Below are 24,166 nucleotides of genomic sequence, written 5' to 3' on the forward strand. Positions count from 1 at the left end.
ATCCCTTTAATCTCCTCTATGAAGGTCTATTTCAATACAGTGTAGAGTCAAACTCCACATATCATAAGATATAGAATGCTCTCTCCTCCAGTGCAAATGTGAGGTTTCTGCTGGTAGACCTGGGTACAGTGGAGGCACCATCATCCATGGCTGGGATGAAATTGCACCACTTGGTATGTCATTACAGGAAAGTTACTGAAAAGTTCTCCAAGGCCCTGACCCTGTGAGTAAACCTAGACCTCGGTTAGCGTGACCCTGGGCTGATTTGAACCTGAAACCTCCCAGTGCGAATCTCCTGGGGTGCAAACTTGAAATCAAAGGGAAAAATATTCATGAACCCTAACAAACTGAAACCACCAAATTTTATATGGCTTTGTGTGTTTTCTCTACCACTTAGTGTAGAAGTTGAGCTATATCAGGTCTACACACACTCACACATCAGGTGCTGCAGGCCTATCCACAAAACTCAGAACATTGCAGTGTCAGTTTATTTTAATGTTAGTGGCTGTATGCAGAGAGTATCCAACATCAGCAATCCCACAATATGGTGATTATTTTTCTAAAGGAAGAACCTGTCTACAGGCAAGATTTGACTTTCGCCAAGCCCTAGTAGCTCAGCAGGCCTGAAGTCATTTTTCTGTTTAGCATTTTTAGTCTGAGCATAAAAATCTTTGCCTTTTATAAGTAACCAATCACAGTCCATGTTAGAGCTGAGTCAATAATTCCTAACAAATTATTTACTTTACGAATCAGCCCATTTTGTTTGGTCTGCGAACATATTGCGATTCTCTCCGATTTATTCATTATTTAACATTAGTCACATTTTTGCACAAAGTTAGTTTTGAGCTCGGAAATCAAAGTAGCATTGCATAGTTTTCAGAGTAACAGCCGTGTTAGTCTGTATTCGCAAAAAGAAAAGGAGTACTTGTGGCACCTTAGAGACGAACCAATTTATTTGGTGAGCTGTAGCTCACGAAAGCTCATGCTCAAATAAATTGGTTAGTCTCTAAGGTGCCACAAGTCCTCCTTTTCTCATTGCATAGTTGTGCTTGTCCTATAAGCTGGACAATACTGGTTCTGCTCCACGACTGGATGAGCTTAAACGTTGACAATCAGGTTTCTGGTGCAAATTATTGTGGAAAGAGAATTTCAGCTTCACTGTGAGGATTCGAATATTTCCACAATCCTTGGTGCTACTAAAACACAGTCCCACAAATGTTCATGGAAAGTGAATGTCCTTTAAAAATTGAACAGGGAATGTTCTGCAGTATTTGCTAAGCTCATGACATTATAGAAGAGGGGAAATGGTTAGCAGTCAATGCACATTTGCAGCTTTCAGCTACCTTGAACACAAAGGTACCATGAGGCTCTCTCCATCCAAAAGTCTCTACAACCATACTGTTCATGCAAGGCCTACCAGGAGGCAGAAGCGGACTGTTCAGTGGACAGCCTAGTCAGAGGACAGGTGAGCTCCTGAGAATCCCCCACAGTACAGAGTTGCTGAACTGGTAAATTAGCTTCCCTCACCTACACAACACAGACTCTTATCATGGGCCTGGACTCTGCTTCTCCTGTCATCCCCATGGAGTACACAGTGGTTTCTACAGCCCTCCAGCTGTGAGAATCCCCTTGCAAATCTCCCTAAGGAGAAGCCGAGACATGGGTCCGGTTTGGCCTATGAACTGTTCAAGACTAATATTTCCTGCCTGAGCAGCGGCTCCATTCTCCACCTCCCAGTCCTAGGAGAGACATGGTGCTGGCTGGAGAGGGAGTTGGAACCTACCTACATTGCTAAGGAGCTGGGGGTCTGGGGTCTGTAGGAACCTGAAGAATTCAGTCTGATAAGCTCCTCTATAGCCCTCCTGGACCAAGTTCTGATTTAGGGCTCAGCCATCTCCAGGCTGCGTTGCTGCTTTAAAATTTCTTCCATGGCTGATGGTCACTCAGAGTAACAAGCCCATTATTCATGTCTCTCTGGTGCCTCTAATTTCATGGGGACATCACTCAGTGAAGTCCCAAAATCAACGGAGTTCCATGCAAATGTGGTGTCTTCCCGTTCCCTTTTACTGATGAAAAAGACTGATGGCAGCATGAAAGCAACATGGGGCAGAGATGACCAAGAGGGACACGTGCTGCAGGAACGGAATCTCGCAGCGCTACTTTCCTGCAGGAATAATTTGCTGGTCCCCCTCATTTTGACCCACATGGCTCCCCGCAGTTGGACTCTGGCGGTAGTTGGAGAGGCAGGACCCTCTCGGTTAGGATGGGGAGTCTCCCAGTCTCATGGCCAATGGGCTGAGCACAGGCTGTAATTAGGAGAATGGCAGACTTGAATGGCCACAGGATGCCCCAGATCAGTATCTCACGGCGAAACAGGCAGTGCGGCTAGAAGCTAGGCAACTCCCACGGTCCAGTAGTTTCACATATTCCATGGGCCAGTAGCCACGGCAGCAAATTTGGGATGGATGAGCTGAGTTTTTGAAGAGGTGGCTCAGTGCCAGTCACTGCGATCAGAACTGTCTATGTAGTAACCCAAAATAGCATAACACAAGCACCGAACACAAAGCGGAGCTTGTTCTTACCTCATCACACGCGGCACATCGAGGCTTCAGGCATTCCGCATGGTGTCTGCCACAATAAATCTTCCCCTCTTGATAAAAGTAGATCAGATCAACCAGCAGCTCATTACAGACCGTGCATATGAAGCAGGGTGGGTGCCAACAAACGCCGTGGCCTGCTCTGGAGGCAAATACAGCGATGTCGCCTCCACTGATTTGGCCCCCACACTGGCAGAAGAACAACAAACAGGAAGAGGGCTTGGTTTGACACTAGTCCGAAGGGGCACACCACGTTTCAGAAGGTGACTTATACAATGTGATAAAGCAGGAGCTTTTTCCCCCCACCCCCTCCGGCTGACAGTGTTTGGACCCATCCAATGAAACCTGGTTTTGGTGTCACCATCTCTTTGATCCTAGACTGCGGTTTAGGGCAGCCCAAAAGGACCCTATGCGCTACAGCTGTCTCTCTCTGGACGCTAAAGGCAGCAAATCTACACAGTTTCTCCGGAGAACAAACAGAGAGGATTCTTGGGACGCTAGTTGGTTACAATTACTGCTGTGTCCCAAAGCTGGCTTGACTCTGGCTACCTTCTGCTGCACCCAGCTCTGTGGCACTGTCTTCGCAGGCTAGCCAGTCAGATCCTATGGGCAAGCGTGGTGCCTTCAGGGAGCATTTCCTCCATAGGCCTGTAAGGGGGGAAATGGCCTTCCTGGCATGGCTGAGTTTCTGCTGGTTGGGGAACTCTATGGAAAAGCCAAATGGAGTAACCACCTTGGCCAGCTGGTCACTTACCACTGCACTGAAAAGCCAAATGCTTCTGAAGATGTCAGATGTAACAATACTTCCCTTTCACTTACAGCTTCCTGAACTGAACACCAGGGGCCCCATTCATCCTTCCTCCATCATCTGGCTCCTCCCTCTTCCAGCAGTCGCCCTTCCCACAACCCACTCTCTAAATATCCCAAAACCAACCTCCCCTACTGATCTGGGCTCATTCCTCAACTTTCCCCTCTTTCCCGCACTGGGCTGCTTCCCTGTTGTTTTCCCACTCTGGCTTCCAGCCAATTCCCTCACTGACATTCTGGGCGTGAGCTCAATCAAACTGCCTCAACCCTGTTTTGGGGTCAAGAACCAGTGTTTCAGGAGTGGTTCCTGTGGGGAGTACAGGCTGGAGATTAATCAGGACTATTTCCAGCCGTGAGGGAGGCAGGATGGGTTGGGATGCCTGCCCGGACCGAGTTGTGCATGAAATGGACACCACTGCCTGCTACCTGACCTGGGAAACCCCTAAAAACACCCAGCTTGTTCCCACTTGGGAGCTAGCCAGTTACCTAAGGGTTAATTCAGCCTTCTGGCAGGAGAACTTGGACGCAGAGGTAGAGAGATTGCAGTGCATGTGTGAGAGTATCGGATGCATGCATTCCCTCTACATAGGCACAGGGGGATCAGACTTCCCAGTGCCCGACACAGGGACAGAATGGCTTGCTCTCATTTAAAACAACCCAAGCTAATGTACAGAAAGCCCCATGTGAATCAAAGGAAGCCACTGGGCAGAATAATAACGTGTCCCGTAATTGGCACTTACCTGTTCGCAAATGGCTCCGGTCATGGTGACGGGGAATGGTCGAACATTGCCTCTCCCTAGATTCTCCCTTTTCCTTTGATTGCTGAAGAGTTTGAGCTCCCTCTTCTCTTCCTCATCCAGTGAATTACAATAGCGGACCTAATAGGCAAGCAGTGATATTTTGCTTTACCATGAACAGAACCACAAACATACTTGTTGTAACTGTGCCTTCTATTTTCAAAGCTTGGTTGGGTTACCACCAAGTGAGAACTAATCACTTGAGACTCGGCAGGGATGATCTGGAGCAAATGCAGTTATGCTGATTCAGCTGGCTGAGGATCTGGCCCAAGTAAGGAAAGGCTGAGACCATGAATGCTCTTTATAATCCAGTAAAGGATAGTCATTTATTTCCTTCAGTCTTTTCATGCTGGAGGTATTAGAGCAGCCCTGTAATGGTTCAGCAACAAGCTCTCCTGTGACACCCACTCTTCATAAGTTTATGATGTGGTACTAATTATTTGCTATGCGATGAAGACTCTATGCCCAGCTGCAGCTAAGGATTTATTAGAAATTCCAGATTTTTTGGGGCGGGGGGCAGGGGTGGGAAAGGGGACGATGTAAACAACAAATTCATAATCTCACCGAAAGTTCAGAGAACGAGAGGTTTCCACAGTTCAAATATTATTTTTGTGCTTACAGATTTGATCTGATTCTAATTTGAACCCAATGGAATCGGGTTATGGCATTTGGGGAGAAATGTTACTGCCATGAGCAGTAACAGGGCCAATCCCACATTCCTTACTCACATGAGCAGAGTCATCGAATTAACTGAGTTTCAATGGGAAATGGATGCCTAACTCCCTCCCTGTTTGCAGAAAAATTCCAGGATGAGGACCCGAACTTGTAATAGCCAATTACGTATTTATTTATTGTCAGGCACTGCAGATTCTCAGGGAGCTGCTGAAGCTTAAGCCCTACGGGATTGGGCCCTGAAGAATTTGACTCTGTCCTCACTGGTGTTCAGAATTCTCCTTGATTCTGATAATACTGCATTGTATTTATATGGCATCTTGCCAGGCACAGACAAGCACATTAAAATATGACCTAGATAAAACAAGTTACGGACATGTCTTTCACAGAGGAGCAATGTGAGGATCATTGTTTACGCAATGGAACTTCATGAGATATTCAAGTTCAACGTCCGCACACATAAGAAAAGAATTTAAAAGATGGGGCCCTTTTTTGCTGTCTCATAAACAACACAGGATTTAATAATTATCTGAATACACCTTCCATTGCTGTAAATGATTTTGACTGGAAACTCAGAGTTGAGGTTCAACGTCTATAAAATCACAGATCTTAACTCGTCCTCTAGCTGTTCAGCGCAAATACAGAATCACTCCCTGTTTAGACACATTTGCAAGCCCTAGGTGAGACAAAACAGGATTTTGTATAGACTTTGGAGTTAATTTTAAACCAAGCTCTAGTTGATTTAACTGGAACCTTAATACAATTGTAACAAAGTTTTTGCCTTTGAGTGTAGAAAGGTTTCTTTGTTTTGCACACACCCGATTTTAGGAAGATGAATTAAAAAAATTAAAATTAAAGCTAAAACTTAACCTTTAAAAACAAAACAAGAGCTTCTAAATGAATAATGTAGCTATCACCTTAATAGGGATTTAACGAGTAAGGATCTCAAGAAATTAATGTTCTATAGAAATTTATTTACAAATATGCAGAGAAAGATCTCCCCTGTCTACAGCTTTTTTAAACCATCCTAGAAAATGTAATAAAGAATTGGATACTTGCTATCGAATGCTGTAGGTTGGTTTAAAAGGTTAGGCTTTTAAATTCTGGAGGAGTTTTGCATAAGGGAGCTTACAGCAATCCGTGACAGTGAAAGGCACCTGGCCATACCATTTTCATAGCACAATATTCCAGACAGATGATAGAAAACACATAAAAGTTTATTGGTTCTTTTTAAAATGAAATCAAGAAAACTCCAACTGAAAGCTGCAGTAATGTAGCAAGATTCTTTCAGTGGATCGGCTAATCATGACACCAACGCTAAATCAAAAAGGTGCATTCCCCTCAACACCAAATATGATATATTGCAATGTTTAAATTACGGTATTTTTAAACCACTCACCTCATTGTCATGCGGCGGCAGCTGGTGCAAAAGCTGCTTAATGCGCAATTTCTCTCCAGGACTGTTCACGTAGGGCACTTTGTCTTCCGGGAGGCAACTGTAGTACTGATGAACCTAAACATTAAAGAAGGTACTGCAGTACAATGCCTTGATTGGCTTTGACACATTCTCCTCAACTGACAGAACAAAACACTCGGAGAGCAAGTGGTCACTAAAAATGAAAGGTGCAAATGGACAAAAAATGCTTTTAAAGTTAAACCATCTGCTCTTCTATATATGGAAACAAAGCAACTCAGTTTGTTTTTAAAGAGAGAGATAAAGAGGCGACAGCAGGAGTTCCATGTCTAACCTAACTCTCAGGGGTTGTTCTTTACCGTTTTCTCTGTTAACGTCCATACTGTTAGCATGTTTCCCTTGGCCGGGAGAATGTGTTAGCATCTGCCTTTGCAACAGAGGTTAACAATGCTACTCCCTGGCACCCAATGTGTTAATGGGTACTTTAGCCTCCACCTACTCTGAAACCCTCAAGGTCTTTTCTGTAACAATTTGTGAAAATAATCAGCAGATAGAACCTGTTGGAAGGCTTGTTTTTCTCTCCAGTCTCCGAGTATATAATTAAAACAATTATTTAAAGTACAGCACGGTGGAGCGCAACGTGCCCGCCTCCTAGGAGATTGTGCCCGCCTCCTTGGAGATCCTCTGTGTGTGTGTGTGTGTGAAATACACGCACAACTCCAGCTCATCAGTCGTCTGGCTGATACTGGGGCTTGGGTGAGGGCTTGCTGGCTGAGGCTCAACTCATTGGAGCCTGTGGTGATGTTTGAAGGCTTGGGAAGAGCACCCAGAAGGTTTGACAGAAATTAAATTGTCCCCCTTTGGCCAAGGGAGCGCGCCCACTGGTCAGCTCTGAAAATTGCAAAGAATCAGCTGTAGGTAGATACTCTGATGGCAGATGGCTCTCTTTAATCTGTGCTTGGCTACAAGGGTGTGGATCTCAGCATGGCTCCTCGTTCCTTCGCCACCTGGAGGTTAATCTCCCGCTGTGCATCTCTACTTTACGATACCATAGAAATTTAATCGAGAGCAAGATGTAGCTGCCTGCTAATTTAGCAGGGCTTCACTCAGACAGTAGCTTCCCACCAGGTCCCCTGTGGAATTTAAGATGGGTTTGGCCTATGAAATACCAAGGGATCTGACCTTCCTGAGACAGTACCTCTCCCCTGGTGCCAGCCCACTGCAACAGCAACTAGGGCTGCGGTGCCCCAGCTAACAAGATCTTTCAAAGGATAGAAACTAGGGAGAGGGTCCTTCACCCTGGAACTCTCTATCCCACTGGTGCTTTCAGGTGGCTGCTGCCCGACTTACCTCTTCTCCTGGGGGCCTTTTCCCAAAGGGTGAGTGAGGAATGTGGAATGCACGGCCAGTGGAGTCCATTTTATATTTTTAGAGTAGGAGAGGTTTGGGGAAGATTTTTCACCCTTCAGGTGGCCTGCCTTCCTCTAGCCCCTAAAGCACTTATGGACACCCCACATCCCAATCACCGAATGGGGGCAGAAGGCAGGAGCCATAGCATGTTAAGGGGGAAAACTGGCCAGCATACCTAAGGGACTGACCTCCAATGAGGGTTGTGCTTCTGAGGGCTCGTTCACACATGGTTCACACATGGAATAGCTACTGTAGTTTAAGGTCACACCCTATCTTAATCTGAAACAACTTTCAAAAGTCACTTTTGAAAATCTCCCTCAGCCTGTTTTATTCCGGAGTCCTTATCTGAAACAAGCCTAATCCTCCAATCCTCCCATCATTGCTTTCATACTGATGGTGAGTTTTTTACATGCCTCCATATGTATTTTTGCCCTGCTGATGGCAAGGGGCTTACATGCAGTATGGACTGCTGGATTCCGAGAACCCATTGGGCAATATGCAATGATCCAAACAGATGGCACAGAATTCATTTCACTAATGCAACAGATAGACAACCTTCTAGTGTGGAAACCAGAAAAGAAATGGAAAGTTCCAAATAACTCTTATTTAAAAATAATAAATCAAATACTAAATACAATAATACTTACTTTCCATTTATAGAGCATCCTTCATCCAAGGATATCCAAGTACTTTACAAATAATTAAGCCTTACAACACTGTGCCAGGTAGCAAATACAACCCCTTTAGGAAGGACTAACTGAAGCGTACAGATGTTAACTGATTTATCCAGGGTCACGTAGCTAGTCGGTAGCAGAGTTACTTATACATTCCAGCAGGAGCTCTGACTGCCAGACCTTTCATCTAAATGCTGGGCTATACCACCCTCCATATTACTGAGGTCTGCTGATTTCCAATCAAGTGTCTGTACCGATAGCTTAGCCTCTTTGCTCTATATCACCTGGGCTCAGATTGTTGTAAATGAAGATCTTATGCACAATTTGTCCTTGAAGTTGAAGGAGTCCAGAAATAATTTCTTCTTGACTAGCTGCCAAATTACATTATGTTGTTCAGGTCCCCCAAGTAATGAGCTGTAAGACACACATTGTATGCTAAAGGAGCTACGGATCTAATGCAGGTCTGCACTCTGGTATCTGGTAACTAGGTGTTTGTTTCCTGGCCATCAGACAGACAGATGTGTGCGTATGGCCATTAGTGTTTCCTCTGGGAATTTTTCCATTTCATCTCAGGAGGCCCGCTGGAGCCAGCTCCCATAAATTTAGCAAAATATTTCTGTAGGGATGGGCAAATTAATTTGGAAAACAAAACAAAATAAAACAAAAATAGCAGGCCCAGACCTGCGCGGCATTGCCTAAAATGAACCTGAAACATTTTGTCATATTCAGATCAGCTTCGGCAGGCCTTCCACGCGGTATCTGTCAATCTGCAGAGTCAGCGGAAGGACTGTCCTCACGAAGACATCTGTCTGTTCCCTATGAGTACTGACCCTCCTCCCTGGTAATGCCTTGGGACCGCCATATGATCCATCATGTGGGATTTTGCACAGTCATATTTCCCCTGGCTGGTGTTTTTGCTTGTATTTGCCCAAAGGACCAAATCCTTGCCCCAATGGGTACACTCTAACAATGGAAAAACAGAGTGATTGTTATATATTGATGCCGTTAGTGGCCACAATGCGCTAGGTGCTTTCTAGATGTTCAAGAAGGGATGGTCCCTTTCCCAAGGAGCTCATGGGTTAGGGACGCAGAGACAAGTTGGGGGAAAGGGAACAATTAAGGTTATTTTTTAAAAAAGCTTGCTTGATTCTCAGGAGGTAGCATAGCAGGAATGAGTCTTTAACCATGGTCAGCACCTGCATTCTGCCCTCCCTGCACATCTCCCATGCTAATGACTGACGCCTGGAAGAGAAATGGATGAAGTGGGGAAAGCATGAATAGAGGCCATGGGAAGATTGGGCCATGGCAAGGGTTCCACACCAAGACACATGGACATCGTCCTGCCCTGGAACACCAGGAGGGTCTCTGGAATGTCAGCTTCCTGAGTTCGGGGAAAATCTGGATACTCACAACCTGTCTTATAATTGCTGATTTTGTGAGTGTGTGTGTAAGAACCAAGCCAGAATCCAGCCCTTGGATGCCTTTTGTCTACTGTTTTTTTTTTAAAAGGAAAAATATAATTTGTTTATGGCTTCTGTAGCAAGGAAATGGAGCTGCTTTTTACCTTGTGCATTTATACAAGGGCCGGTCTACACTACCGCAGTCAATCGATCTAACTTACGCAATTTCAGTGACATGAATAACGTGACTGAAGTCGACGTAATTAGATCCACTTACCGCGGGGGCTACACTGTGCTGTGTCGACGGGAGAGCATCTCCCGTCAACTTCCCTTACGCTTCTCGGAGAGGTGGCGGACACAAATCGAAGGGAGAGCGCTCTCCCATCGATTTAGTGTGTCTTCACCAGACCTGCTAAATTGACACTCACTGCACAGGTTGCAGCACTGCGGATCTACCAGTAAGTGTAGACCAGCCTTAAGTGAAGGGTCCCAGCTAGGTATTAAGGGGGGAATCCTTCCCCGGCTTCCAAGGGCAGGGAGGGCGCCCTGACAGTGGACCTGGTGCGTGAGGTTCCACTGGGGGTCCTCCATTGAGAAGGTTGTGCAGGCGATGGACTCTGGCTCTCTGCACACATGGAGTACAGCTCTGTGCCCCAATGCAAAGGAGAAGTTGCATCGGAGCTAGGAATATTTCCTATGCAAATCCCACCCACCCCCATCTTCCTTGCTGTGGTGGGGACTTAATACACATGCAAAACTGTAGGTTGCCGCAGCAACTGTGGAAGTGGCGGAAGAAAGATTCCTTCCCCAATGCACCCCTCAGCGATCTGACGTGGGCACAGGACTGAATTCTCTTCCCTAGGATTGGGACAATCACTGAGCCATGGAGCATTCATGGCTGTGTAGAACAGGTGCTGTCTGTTTCTGTCCTACACAAGTTTTTTGCAGATCATATAGTGTTTAACACAGAGATTGAAGTCCCTTTATCTGAGGAATTATTGAGTAGATCTGGGCAATATTTTGTGTGCGCGCCACGTAATTGGCTGAAAAATGCAGCTGAGGGACGACCAAAAGTGTTCATGAATTCGGATTGAATTTGGTGAATAGTTTTGGCTGCAAAAAATGGGGGGAAAAAATCAAAATAGTCAAAACATTTTGACTTTTCATTCCAAAATGATATTTTGTTTAGAAATTGAGCTAGATTTAACTTAAAAGGGGGGGGGGGGAACACTCCTGAAAATGAAACAAAACGTTTCATTTTGGGTTGGAAAAATTTTTGTTTTTATTTCAGAGAGAAACATTTTTAAATGGTCATTTTGGATTGACCTGAAGCAATTCCCCCCATCTGGATTTTCTTGGTGTGGCCACTGAACCAACATATCCGTTATTTGCCCAGTTCTATTACCGATATGTTGGCCTTGCTGGGTCCTGACAGACTGCTCCGAGATTCAGCCAGGTTGCAGCTGGAGAGCATAAAGCATTGTCTCACCAAGCCTGAGACAAATTCACGTGTGTGAAAGAGCATGTCACCTTTGATGGCAATTCTCTCTCCATACAGAAGGTTCACACAGTGGTAGGGGGAAAAAATAGTTTGGAAATAAATGGGTTTTCAACTTAGAGCAAATGTGCCAGGAAATGAAAGTTTATACCAAAGAATATGACAAATCCTTGGTGTTAACCAACTTCAGAAGCTGTCGCAGTTCTCTATGTTTAGTCTATTGTTTAGCTGTTTACTGTACCCTTAATGGGTACTATCTATCAATTCACAGCTGGATAGGGAGTCTAATTTAATGGTTACAGGGACTGTGAGGCAGGAATCACGTGTTCTATTCTTGGTTCTGCCACACGAAAGTGAAGAGTTTCAACAACATCCATTAATTTGGTGGGGGGGGGGGGGCAAACCGAGATACCTGGGGCCTGATTTTCAGAAGCGCAGCAGTCTCGTTGAAAACTTTGTTTTTCTGGAAAAATGGCATTTTTGATTAAACAAAAAAATCTTTCAGGGAAAGCTTCTGCTTTCTGTGGAAAACTTCAACTTTTAATTGAAAAACCTAAAACATGTCGGTTTTCTTTTTCTTTCTGACAAAACGTCAGAATTATCCACAGACTCTCCCCTGGCCCATTTTCCAAACAGCTCTAGTGCAAAACACCCGCAAGTCTGTGATGTCAATGAGAACAGTGAGTATTCAGCGCTTCTGAAAAGCAGGCCCTACGGTAATACTAATAAATACTAATAATAATGAAGGAGAATTCAAGATGGGTATCCCAAATAAGTAGAGATGTCTGAAAAATTTGTTCTTTCCAAGTCTCAGTCTGTTTAACTGTGAAATGGGTATAATGTCATTTGTCGGCACACAGTGAATCATTATACTTTTAATTCATCGTGTGTAAAATACAGATGGAAGATGCTATGTAAGGACCTAATTCAAAACCCACAGAAATGAATGGGAGTCTTTCCACTGACTTTTGCAGGCTCTGGGGGAGCCCGAAATACATATAAGATTTGATTACACCACAGAATCATGTTGTAGCGTAACCCAAATAATTTTTTTTACTGTTAACTATTTTTAATTACTACACTATTCAGTACTTTTGCCACATACAACACAAAAATTCAGTTTTGTGTTATTTCTCTTTGTAACAACCTCCTTTATCTGTAGCTGTTTTAGCAAGCACTGTTATAATTCATAGTCTCTCGAGGAGGCTAAATTAGATTTCACTCTGAATTAATCTGTGTTCATCTCTCCTCCGTGCCTTGTGTCCAATTTGAATTAGATTTACTGTGAAGGAATTTACAAGATCTCAGGCCAAATCCTAATAAAAGTTAACCCACGTCACAGACCCCAAGATACAGCCTGGACCAGTAACATGACCGTAATGGAATAGAAAGGCATTGTAGGGTGGGACCCAGGAATACCGGCAAGGCAAGGGGAGTAGCTCCAACGGGTCTGGTCTTGCTTTTAAGGAGGTCTCTCTCTCTCAAATTCACAAAACAAGCGAGGAAAACAAGACAAAATGAAAGATATTGGTCTTTATACTCATCGTTCTTTTCCCAAAGTATTTGAGTCTCATCTTCCCGCATCCACCTCAAAAAGTAGATCAAACAATATACATTTTAAAGAAGATATTTACTAGCAAAAAAGCTAGTAAGTATTTTGGAAATTAACAGCTCCTTCAAGAGAAAAAAAAATCCTTGTAAAATGAAATTAGGAAAAAAATTCTTTAAAGTTGAGCCAACTCTATTCAATTAATTGAGGGAAATAATTACATTAGTACACAAATGCTTGTATGTTTTCCAGTCTTATTAGTTCTGGGGGTGTTTTCAGTTTAATTCCTCAGTTTCGAAGTTTAACCTTCAAACTCTGAATAAATGATAACTTCAGATTCCTTTGGTGAATGTATTTACTTCTAGTGACTAAGTATGCAGAACCTCTTTCAGAAAGAAAAGGTTGCACACACTGCAGGGATTCAGTTGTTTGTTTGACAAAGACATTCCATGGGCAAGGAATTGGGAGCAGCATCGGCTGTCCTTTTGCCTTGAGCTGCTGCAGCAAAGTGGGGCTCAGCCATTATTTTCCGCCCATGACAAACTCTGGATGGTATCTGAAAATCTGAGGTTGCGTGTTTAGAACTATAATCTGCATCAGCTGTTCTAAAAAATAATCGCTCTCATGTTTCTCCAGCCACATTCCAGTGAGACCCTCTTATTTACTTATTTCTCATTAAAATGTCAGTCTGGGATCTGATTACTCAAATTGCCAAAATAAAGCCCTTTTTACAGTTCAGACTATTCCTCTGCTTCGGTTTCATTGGGAGCATTGTAGCAACAACCATCCGAAATACAATTCCACAACATAAATAACTTTTTAATATTTAAAAGCTTTATTGCTCTTAAAACATAACACAGGGATACTGATCTCCCTCTTTGTTTTCCATCCAGATAGCTGCATGGTCTTCATTACTGCAATATCCGAGCCTTCAATACCAAAACCACAACTCTCTAACTCAGGGGCTACAGGAGAACTTGTTTAGCTGTGAGAAAGTAACAATATTCTAGTATCAGGACAACACAACTAAAAGAGATGTGATCACGTGTAGTGTGTTACATAGTTGGTATTTCCAACATCTCAGCTTCAACCCAGCCAGTCCCTAATGCCTTTCTTAGTATGTGATGCATGTTGCCAAAGCTGCAAGATCATTAGTGCAAGAAGCTTAAGTATCTGGGTTTGGTTGATATCAACACTGAACATGGGTTTTAAACAGCTCCCAGGCTTCTCTTTTGAAGGTGTTGTGCAGGTTTCCTTTGAGGACAAGGACTGAGAGACCAGATTTGGAGAGATCGCTTTGTGAAAAGTGGTAACTCATGGACAATAGGGTGTTTTTGTCATTTATCATTTTTCTGTGTGAGTTCATTCGAGAGCATAGTGTTTTTCTGGTTTTACCCACATAGTTGTTGTTGGGGCATTTAGCGCACTGGATGAGATACACCACAGGTTGTGATTGGCATGCATAGGAACTGTGGATCTTGAAAGATCTGTTGTGGGGGGTATTGATCATCGTACCAGTGGAAAGATTATGTCTGCATGTTTTGCATCTGTTGTTCTGGCAGGGTCTGGTACCACTTTGCGTTGGTGTGTCCCAGTCTGTGGGGAGCTTGCTTCTGATGGTGAGGTTCACTCATGTGCTTAAAGTCAAACACATGCTCAAGTCAAACACATGCTGGAAATGGCCCAACCTGATGATCACTTTAGATAAGCTATTACCAGCAGGACAGTGGGGTGGGAGGAGGTATTGTTTCATATTCTCTGTGTGTATATAAAGTCTGCTGCAGTTTCCACGGTATGCATCCGATGAAGTGAGCTGTAGCTCACGAAAGCTCATGCTCAAATAAATTGGTTAGTCTCTAAGGTGCCACAAGTACTCCTTTTCTTTTTGCGAATACAGACTAACACGGCTGTTACTCTGAAACATGCTCAAGTGCTTCCTTGGATCATGGCCAGCGCACTCAGAACTTTGCAGGATCTAGCCCTATGCAAACTAAAAGCATTAGGTATATAACTGGGTGTGGATCTGCAGCATATTGTTCCATCAGGAGTTACTGAGAGGCACATACTTATATCCCGCATAGAGCTCTGTGCAAAATCCATGAATGTCAGCAGTCAGTCAGGGAGCAGGATGCATTGAAGTCCACCAGTGACAGCGGGATGATGAGTCACATCTTACCTATGAGTAATCAGGGGCCAGGAGGGGACTCATGAGAGAGCTAGCATTGCTGCAGGATTTGCTTATGCAGCAAAGAGCTCCTGGTTCTACAGTCCTATCTGGGAACATAGGAAATTCTTATCCCTCCTCACTGTAAGTGAATGGATCATGTCGGCATGCAGAGCTGTTTACATAATGAGGTGCGGGGCCGTTTCTGCTGGTACATGTGTGTGTATGTGAAATCCACTTGTGGCCTCATCTCATGACCCTCTGTGTGAGAGCTTGAAAACGAACATTGGCTTAAGTGGGAAGAATGCAGCAAACAGTTTAAACAAGTCTGCACTGGCTTGAACTAGCAGAGCTGCTTCTGCAACTCATCTGGCAGAGCACTTAAAACTCGGGGATCCAGGTTCTAGTCCCTCTCTGACTTCTCCCTGAAAACTAGCTTATTAAATGGCCTTTTTACAAGATGGTTCATGGACTTTAATAGTGCGTGTTTAAAACGGACATACCTCTAAAGAAATGAACACTGTTTTCTTGCTGTAGTTGGTGTTTATATTTATATGATTCAGACTGGGCTAAATTAAAAAAAAATACCTCCAGAATTTTGCATGTGCCCTTATTTACATGTCCATGGAACAGAATTCTACAACTTCGATACATGAAAATTACAGCATCTGCAAACTTAGAGGAAGGGTTAAAATCTCTCTGAAAATTTGGCCCATCATGTATCATATAATATTCATGGGGAAACAATATATTTCGACAAACAACCTTTGTATTAAGTCAACACATATACAGCTAGTCAGATACCACAGACAGATGACTAGTACTTACTATTTGTAGTAGTCGTACTACAGTAATGTCTAGGTTCCCCTCCGTGAGATCGAGGCCCATGTGCAAGGCACTGTACATACACATAGTAAGAGAGAGACCCTGCCCTGAAGGGCTAACAAGCTCAACAGACAAGACAGAAAGGAGGTATTTATATCCTCCATTTTACAGATGAAGAGCTAAGGAGCAGAGTTTAAATGACTGGTTTATGATCACACAGAAAGTCTGTGTCAGAGTCAGGAGTTGAACCCAGATCTCAACTCCCCGATCCAATGGCTTAACCAGAAGACCATCCCTTCCCTTACCTGATTTCTGTCCAGGGCTGGGGCTGGGGCTGGACACTATAATTAAATCCAAACTAGGAAGGCAAAACATTTTGTGAGTGCAATTATTTTTCTAGTTTAATACATGAAGACTGGATTTTGGCGTGAGCCTCTGGAATCTCTCCACTTAATTTCCTCCCTAAACATTCCATACTGGGCTGAACCATTGTTTCGGCTCAGAGAGACAGAGTGTGTATGTGGGGGGTAAGAGGACATGCACAGGGGGGTGAACTAGATTTGGCTAACAAGTGTGGAAATGGACCTAGCGATAAACACACAGAGAACAAATAAAAACTCATATAAAATTGGGGAGCGACCACAAACAATCTGACTAGCTAATGGAGCCTAGCGGCGATCACGCAGGAAGAATTAATAAATCTCTTTGGCAGGAAAGAAATTATATTAAAAGAATCCTTGTATGTTTGTTAGTATTTAAAACCACATTAATCCATATTATAATTGAGGAACACCAAGGTGTGCATATAATCCCATGCCTCCGGCGCTGGAAATCATTCTGTCTTTGATTTTAAGCCTCACGGTACAAGACAGGTGTACTCGTGTAAGGTGTATCGTAGATGAAAATCCTAGGTGGGATGAGAACGTCATCACCGTATAAGTCTAGATGCACCCTCAAGGGCCCTTAGAAACCGGGGCTTTAAAATTCTGGAGGTCTAATGGCAAAGCACAGGTAGATCTGAATTGTCTGGATGTACATCACGGGCCAGATTCTCAGCTACTGTAAAATCAGAGGCCCTTTCTCCCCCATCAAGACACCCAGGACTGCAGAGAGGGTGGCTTAGGAGCAAATGGGGACCCCTCAATATACCAATTTATACTAGCTGAGGATCTGGCTCTTTTTATGGGGATTGCTCAGAACTCTTGTTGGCAAATCAGAATTCTGCCACGTTTCTTAGTCAATCATTATCCGGCGGTGTTGTTCCTGTTGTCTTTCCAGTCATATGTAAAGGGACAGAGACAGGTGAAAAAAATTAGAGTTAAAAAATCCCTTTGTTACCAATGACCCCAAACACTTTTCGCTGGTTTTACTTCTTCAACGTCTCTTGGCATGGATGGCAGCCGTCGATGAGTCAGTTTCAATGGTGTTCTACTCACAATCACACTCAGTTTCTCATGCTCTAGTAGAGCTCTGCAAGGCTTGGTTTGCAAACATTCTTTAAGCAAGCTGACTTCATTGGCATTGCAGAAAAAGAATGAAATTGGGGAAAAATATCTACTAGGGTTAGCTGTTGTAAAAGCCTGGGAGGGAGACAGGAAAGGGACAAAACCTCAATGTAGCCTTACAATGACCCTTTAAGATCACTTGTAAAAACGATTAGCAGTTGTTTTATGCTGGGATCTACCAACTCACTGCATCAAAACCTCTCCTAACAGCGCTAAAATCCCAGGAGCCACCAAGAATTGGGATAATCATTTACTGCAGGTACCGTAATTGGCATGTTTAGAAATCCACCGGAGAGCACCAACTGAGAATTCATTTGTATTTACAGTACATGCAGTAGCATATAACACTTGGCGCCACACTGTAACATGCAAAGCTAGCAGATGTTGCATGCTGAAATAAAGCTCCAGTACAACGTTAGACTGAACACTGTGGAATGTGACAATTTTAATTTCCCTGTCCTTGATATTCCCCTGCTTCTTCCTCTGCTGTCCAGTACACATACACTTCCAGTTTCAAAACATGTGAACTGCTTCAGATTAAGTTTAAAGAAAAGAAAAATAAATGGAGAACTATTAGCATCTGGTTTCTGATGTAATAGTTTATACAAACAAGCTGATTAACTCTGTGATAGTACAAGTCAGGGAAGGGAACTTCCACAAGAATCAAGCTGCACCAGCCATTTCCATCAGCTAAAGAGAATCAAATCGATCCCACTGAACAATGGGTCGGATTCTCTGCCTTATCATGATTACATTCAGCGAAGCAGAGAGAGGCAGGCACCATGAACAGGGTTACTGGTCCCTGATTCCCAGCACAGCAGGTTAGAGGATGAGACAATAAAACTTATAGAGACATATAGAGACAATAAAACATATTCCAAGTAAAACAAATCTATGAATCTAGAGCGTTGTGAGGCTACTCTAATCTGTGCCAGCTGGCAAAGGGCCCTGAGGGAACATCTGTCAGAACACAGCATGCCCTGGCCACTTCTATTGTCTGCCACTAACACATCCGCTGCATCAGGGGCTGTAGCGAGGGTGACCTGGTTACACTGGCCTTTTCTCTGTTGGGAACACCCCAACAATGTGCAATCTTCAGCTAGGGGGATGGGGTCTGTTCCTTTTGCACTACCTGAGCAATGCACAGGTAGCAAAGCAAGGCAGAGCATCTAAAAATACATTTTCCTTCTCCTGTATGCAAAGCTGCAATAGCTGACAAGTTTAATTTAGTGGGTAAGTCTGTGAATTTGACTAAAACTATAGGAGACCCTTGGCTGTTCTTTGCCCTACCGTTTAACGGCTAGACTAGCTACTGCTGTAGCTTGAGGGTATTATAAACTAGGCCTCCTTCGTATACGTCGAGCCAAAGATACAGAACAGAAGCCACTGAATGTATTAACTATTGAATAGATTCTCTGTGACAGCTGCTCATTTCACACCACGTTGCAATGCTCTCAAGGCCAAGATTGCAGTGTTCGTTGTAGAAGAAATTGGTCTCATGACCCTTCGCACTATTAATATTACCGTAGATCATATTTTTATAACTTTTAAGGGACTTGTCCTGAGCAATTGTAATATCAACAAAAGAGATTACATTATTTTGCTATATAAAGGGGGTTTGAGTCTGGGAATGACAGGAAACCCAACTGGAGGTTATGGGGCAGTTGAAAGAGAGGACCACTAACTACTATCATTTGTTCAACTTACAGAACATGCCCATCACACCCCCTTATCTCATATTATTGAGGCACAGTACAGATGCCACCATTAAGACGGTGTAAAGCTTTTGGCTTTGACGGGGCTTTTAAATATCTCTGTAGCTCAGTCTGCACAACATTTCTGAAAAATATGAACCACCACTGATGCTGCTTTGAATTTCAAAAGCCATTGGGAGAGCAAACAAGCTATAAACCCGCAAAAATCCCTCCTAGTCAAAAATGAAGTCGGGATGTTAAACCTTGATCTAAATTTCTCTAGCTAGCAAACCACAGCCCCTGGGAACTCCAACCCTCCCACTCTTCCCCCATAGTGTCCAACAATATAGAAACTACACATTTACAATTTTAAATGTATGCCCTTAATCGGACATACCCGCAGGGAGCCATGTGAAGGTTTAGCTAGCAGAGCACCAGCTCCAGCCAAGACTTTGGCTGCTGACACTGTCTCCCACGTTTCCTGAGTCAGCAGAGAGCGCTGGTCTGTAATTCCAATTTACTCGTCTCTATTGGCTTTTTAATACTGAGATGCAAAACACATACAAAAGTAACGAACTATGGATGAGCCTTCCCTAAAATGGTCCGTCCCTAACAATTCCACATACCCCTCACAGGCATGTGTGTGTTTTCCTTCACCTAAGAGATAAATTCCTTTCCAAGAAAAAAGACATTTTCAGATAATCTTATAAATCAGATGCTCATAGAGGCCTTGATCCATTGAAGTCAAATGGGCTTTGGATCAGGTCCATGAAGCAATTTCTTCCATGCCAACGTTCCAGTCTTTTGAAATTGGGACTTAAGAGCCTTTCTGTCATCTGAGATCAATCTTTTTCCACAGCTGAGGCCAAAGGATAGCCATTTTGTACAAGACTTTGTAGTCCCATGCATTGAACACCATCCTTTAGCTAATATGGTTTTAACCCAGCTGATGAACACAATTCTTATAGCATTATTTATAAAATCCTTGACCTCAAATTTCTATTACTGTTAAATAATGTGTGTCAAGTTACCAACTTGATTCTTACATGGTCAGCACGCATCATTTTCAAATTGACCATATTTGAACAAGTGGGCAAGAAGCCAACCCATTTTTGTCTGACTGCACTGACTCTCCTTTAGCTATACTTGTGGCAGCTTAGAGATGCATCCGATGAAGTGAGCTGTAGCTCACGAAAGCTTATGCTCAGATAAATTGGTTAGTCTCTAAGGTGCCACAAGTCCTCCTTTTCTTTTTGTGAATACAGACTAACACGGCTGTCACTCTGAAACTTAGCTATACTTAAACCTCTAGTTATAGACTTTTTGGACTATCAGAATTCAGTAATGATATATCGAAGCTGTCAAAACCCACTACTGTATTTGTGGACAAAGGATTTCTGAACTGGTTATACATGGGGATGTGACCTCATATTCATTCATAATTTCATCTACTGATGCCAAAGGAAAATGGAAACACTTTTTTTCTTGTAGACCTTAGATCTACTGTGGGAACTAAACAGAAAAAGGAAACATGGACAGAAGCAGCAGTTTAAACTAATTGGTCATCAGTGATGGATATTGGTGACTTTCTCCTCTGATAGCCTTCAAAGACTCTTAGTAAATTATTGTGTCTTACTGAGATGGAAGTTCTGTCTTCCAAGCATATCAAGAAACATATCCCCCTAGTCTTCCAGGGGATTATTTCCTAATGTACTCAGACTTTTTTTTAAAAAAAGAGATTTTAATAGAGTTGAAAATGGAAGAAAAACTCCCTCCAGCAGCACATCAGAGAAGTGCTATAGAAAAGTAACAAAAAACATGGAAACAGTCACTGTCTGCAAATCCGTATTTCAGTAGATTTACTCCAGATTCACAGAAGTGAATCCAGCCCAGAATGTGGCCCAATAGCCAGTTTAATGGCTGCCTTAGGCCTATGCAGTTGCATAAGACATAGTGCTTCCAGGGACTCCACATCATGTACACACACCTGACTTATCAGCCAGGAAGCCATGTGGCTGGCTGCAATTATGTATGACTCCCGTACCAGTGAGTTGCTGCAGAGACTGAATCTTCTCACCGAGCAACCCCAGTTCTGCCTGTTGGTAATTGTGCTTCACTCGACCTCCTGATCTATTTAGGGGGAATCGCCCAATGGTTTGGAACTTCACGAATGGACTGGGGCCAGAAGTGGGAGTCAGGGCCCAGCAGACAGGAGGCTGCAGGATGGGGGAAGCAACGGGTATCGTGTGTGTGGACTTAATTATGGCAGCAGGCCAGGGTCCCACTTGTTGCTTTTCCTAGGGAGACTGCAAAGTCTAGTACTGGCCTAGTTTTTCCACAGTATAGATGAGTCAGACCATAAGGCTGTGCCCTTAGAGGCCCATCGGAAATAGGATCGGTCCCAAAATGGCTCCTGGCTAAGATCAGCAGAAAATCTTTAAGCATCCATCTTAGCAACAGTGATTTAGGTTCACAGCACTAGACTTTGTTCGTTCACAGTACTTATGCTGTCTGTGTCATCTCCGTGGTGATTACAGCCAGACCTAGAGTTGCACATTTGTTCGTCTGAAGATCAAATAAGGTGGACCGAGAACCGTAACTAGAAAGTTAATATTCATGTCAAGGAGCAAAGTGACCTCAGAGAGAAGCATAAGCTAGAAACTAATGGATTAAAATGGATTAACCTGGGCGGTAATTCAGACTTTCAACATCCCCGGCAGCATTTTTAGATTACTCGCTTTAAAAGATCCTAAACCAATGCTCCATGCACATGCGTTATTTCTCAGGATGTGCCTGAAGTCAAAGCATCTTGGAAATACAACAAGCGTCCACACAAGGGGCTGACCTCCATGTTCTTTTGGAGTATGTGCCACCATTATATTGGAATTTGGGTTCTTTTGACTCTAAATGTGTGTCCTCCGAGTCTCGGGGAAGGCACAAAGGAAATCTCTCACTGTGAAAGCTGAAAGAAAGGAATGTTAAATCTGAACTAGCCCAGCTAGAAGAAAGAAAAGGAGGACTTGTGGCACCTTAGAGACTAACCCATTTATTTGAGCATAAGCTTTCGTGAGCTACAGGTCACTTCATCGGATGTACTCCTTTTCTTTTTGTGAATACAGACTAACACGGCTGCTAGCCCAGCTAGATGGCAATAGATGAAATGTAAGGTGCCAAGGAGTTTAAAGCAGGGATTGAGCATTGCTGTAATGCTCGCAGAGACAAGAAGGAAAAATGCAACTGGATTTTCTCCAGTCCGACAGATAATATTTACAGCCTGTGGGTGCCAAAATATTTCAGGAAATGCCGAAGACTTTCGGAATAAAGCTAGGGAAAACAGAATTTTTAAAGACAGCTAATACAAGACTAAGAATATAGGCTTCCCACCCTATTTCAGCCTCCTTACATGATTTCAAAACGATCACCATAGCAATTATCAAGGCTAACCTCATTTCACAATCTCCTCTGGAAATTAAGCTTTAAGTCTAACATGTAAAAGCTCAGCATAAAGGCTAAACAAATCAAGTAAACTGCAAGTAATCGAAATAAATGAACATTTTACACTGACAACATCCTGGGATAAATCCACCCTATTAATTTCCTATCTAGAAATATGCAACCTTCATTTTAGTCATTTGAGTGACTTTACCCGGTGAGTTATAGATAGTATCCCTGAGAAACCAAACCCATATGGGGAAAGTATGAGCATTTGTCCAGATCTTTAGAAGTGCTGGGTACTCGCATGTTCCTTTGGTCTTAATGCAGGAAGTCACACGATTACTTTGGTTCCTTATGTGTCATGATATATAGACTCCGTTTTTCTTAAAGAGGAGACATTAGAGAAAACAGCTACAATGACACCCCCCTCCGCCACCCCAAAAAGGGCAGGTTCCACATCGGGTGACCAGATAGGAAGTGTAAAAAATCGGGATGGGGGTGGGGGATAATAGGTGCCTATATAAGAAAAAGCCTCCAAAATTGGGACTGTCCCTATAAAATCGGGACTTCTGGTCACCCTAGTTCCACACAGCACAAGTCCCAGCTTTGTCTCACTTGTTTACCTAGGCCACAAGTATCTGGAACACTATACAGCACACAGAGACATCTAGTGGCTGAATAGCATACTGCAAGTAAACATCTCCCACTCAACACCCCTGAATATCAGGCTAATTGTTTCTAAAGGAGAGTTTTAAAGCACATTTTAAAGCAAAGGTTTTACCTGTTCTGGTTTCAGCCCTGGAGGCACCCATGCATACTCTTCCAAGGCACAGCCTGAGTCATCATCAGATGTGGAATTCCTCTGAAAGTCAAACATGAGCTTGGTCACAGTCTTCTCCATCTCCAGAGGCATAACTGTTACAAAGTGCTCTTCTTGTGGGCACTTACAGTGAAGGCAAATCTTCCTGCAAATTGTGAAGAAACAAATCCAACTGTGAGTTTCATTTTGAAGAAGAAACAATCTGAGTGATTGCTGCCAATCAGCAAAGCTCAGATCCCAAACTATAAACACACACTCATTGGCAGCATGCCCCTGGCAATAAGCCAATTCATCCAGAGCAGTTTTCTAATTCAGTATTTATGTCTTTCCTGGGGGAAAAAAGTCCAGACTTGCTAAAACAACCCCAGAGAGTCAAGGACTGTATCAGATTGTTAAAGGTAGTGGGAGACAGAATTGTTTCCTCCTTTATGCTGAGAAATAAACTTCCACAGGGCTAATAAATAGGTGTAGAGACAGATTCTCAGCTAGTTTACACTGGCAGACCTGCAGTGACTTCAGATTGACACCAGCTGAGGACCTGTCCTGTCCTATTAAATATGTAAAATGTCAGGTGAAATGGAAAGATGGGAATGAAAAGTTCCTTTACCATTCTAACAGCATAAATTAGCTTTAAAATGGCATAAAACATATTATAATCTAAGCATTGTTAAATGAAAGGATGCTATGAAACACAATCCCACTGCAGTAGTCTCTCTTTCAATTACTTAGATTGTAAAGTCTTCAGGGCAAGAATCATGTTATATGCGTTTACACAATGGGGCTCCAATCCCTGACTGAGACCACCAGGTGCTACTGCAATACAAATAACTAGTCACATAACAACCTAACAGTTGCCATTCAGACACACACTAGTTTAATTCATCATGAGTGTCACCTTTTTTTAG

At 43.2% G+C, this 24,166-nt stretch overlaps 1 protein-coding gene across 6 annotated transcripts in view; it reads right to left on the reverse strand.

The window, feature by feature from the left end:
- PRICKLE2 (prickle planar cell polarity protein 2) overlaps positions 1 to 24,166 on the reverse strand; it is a 195,414-nt gene that overhangs the window by 33,150 nt on the left and 138,098 nt on the right. For 5 of the 6 annotated variants that reach the window (XM_073350993.1, XM_073350998.1, XM_073350996.1 and 2 more), the window contains 4 exons: positions 23,223 to 23,406; positions 6,273 to 6,386; positions 4,145 to 4,282; positions 2,583 to 2,786 (listed from right to left, as the gene is read on the reverse strand). In XM_073350993.1, coding sequence (XP_073207094.1) covers positions 2,583 to 2,786; positions 4,145 to 4,282; positions 6,273 to 6,386; positions 23,223 to 23,406 — 640 coding nt within the window. The remainder of the gene's footprint in view (positions 1 to 2,582; positions 2,787 to 4,144; positions 4,283 to 6,272; positions 6,387 to 23,222; positions 23,407 to 24,166) is intronic. The other variant, XM_073350997.1, reaches the window with a different exon arrangement.

Source organism: Lepidochelys kempii, chromosome 7 (genome assembly GCF_965140265.1).
Source record: "Lepidochelys kempii isolate rLepKem1 chromosome 7, rLepKem1.hap2, whole genome shotgun sequence".
Lineage (NCBI taxonomy): Eukaryota > Metazoa > Chordata > Testudines > Cheloniidae > Lepidochelys > Lepidochelys kempii.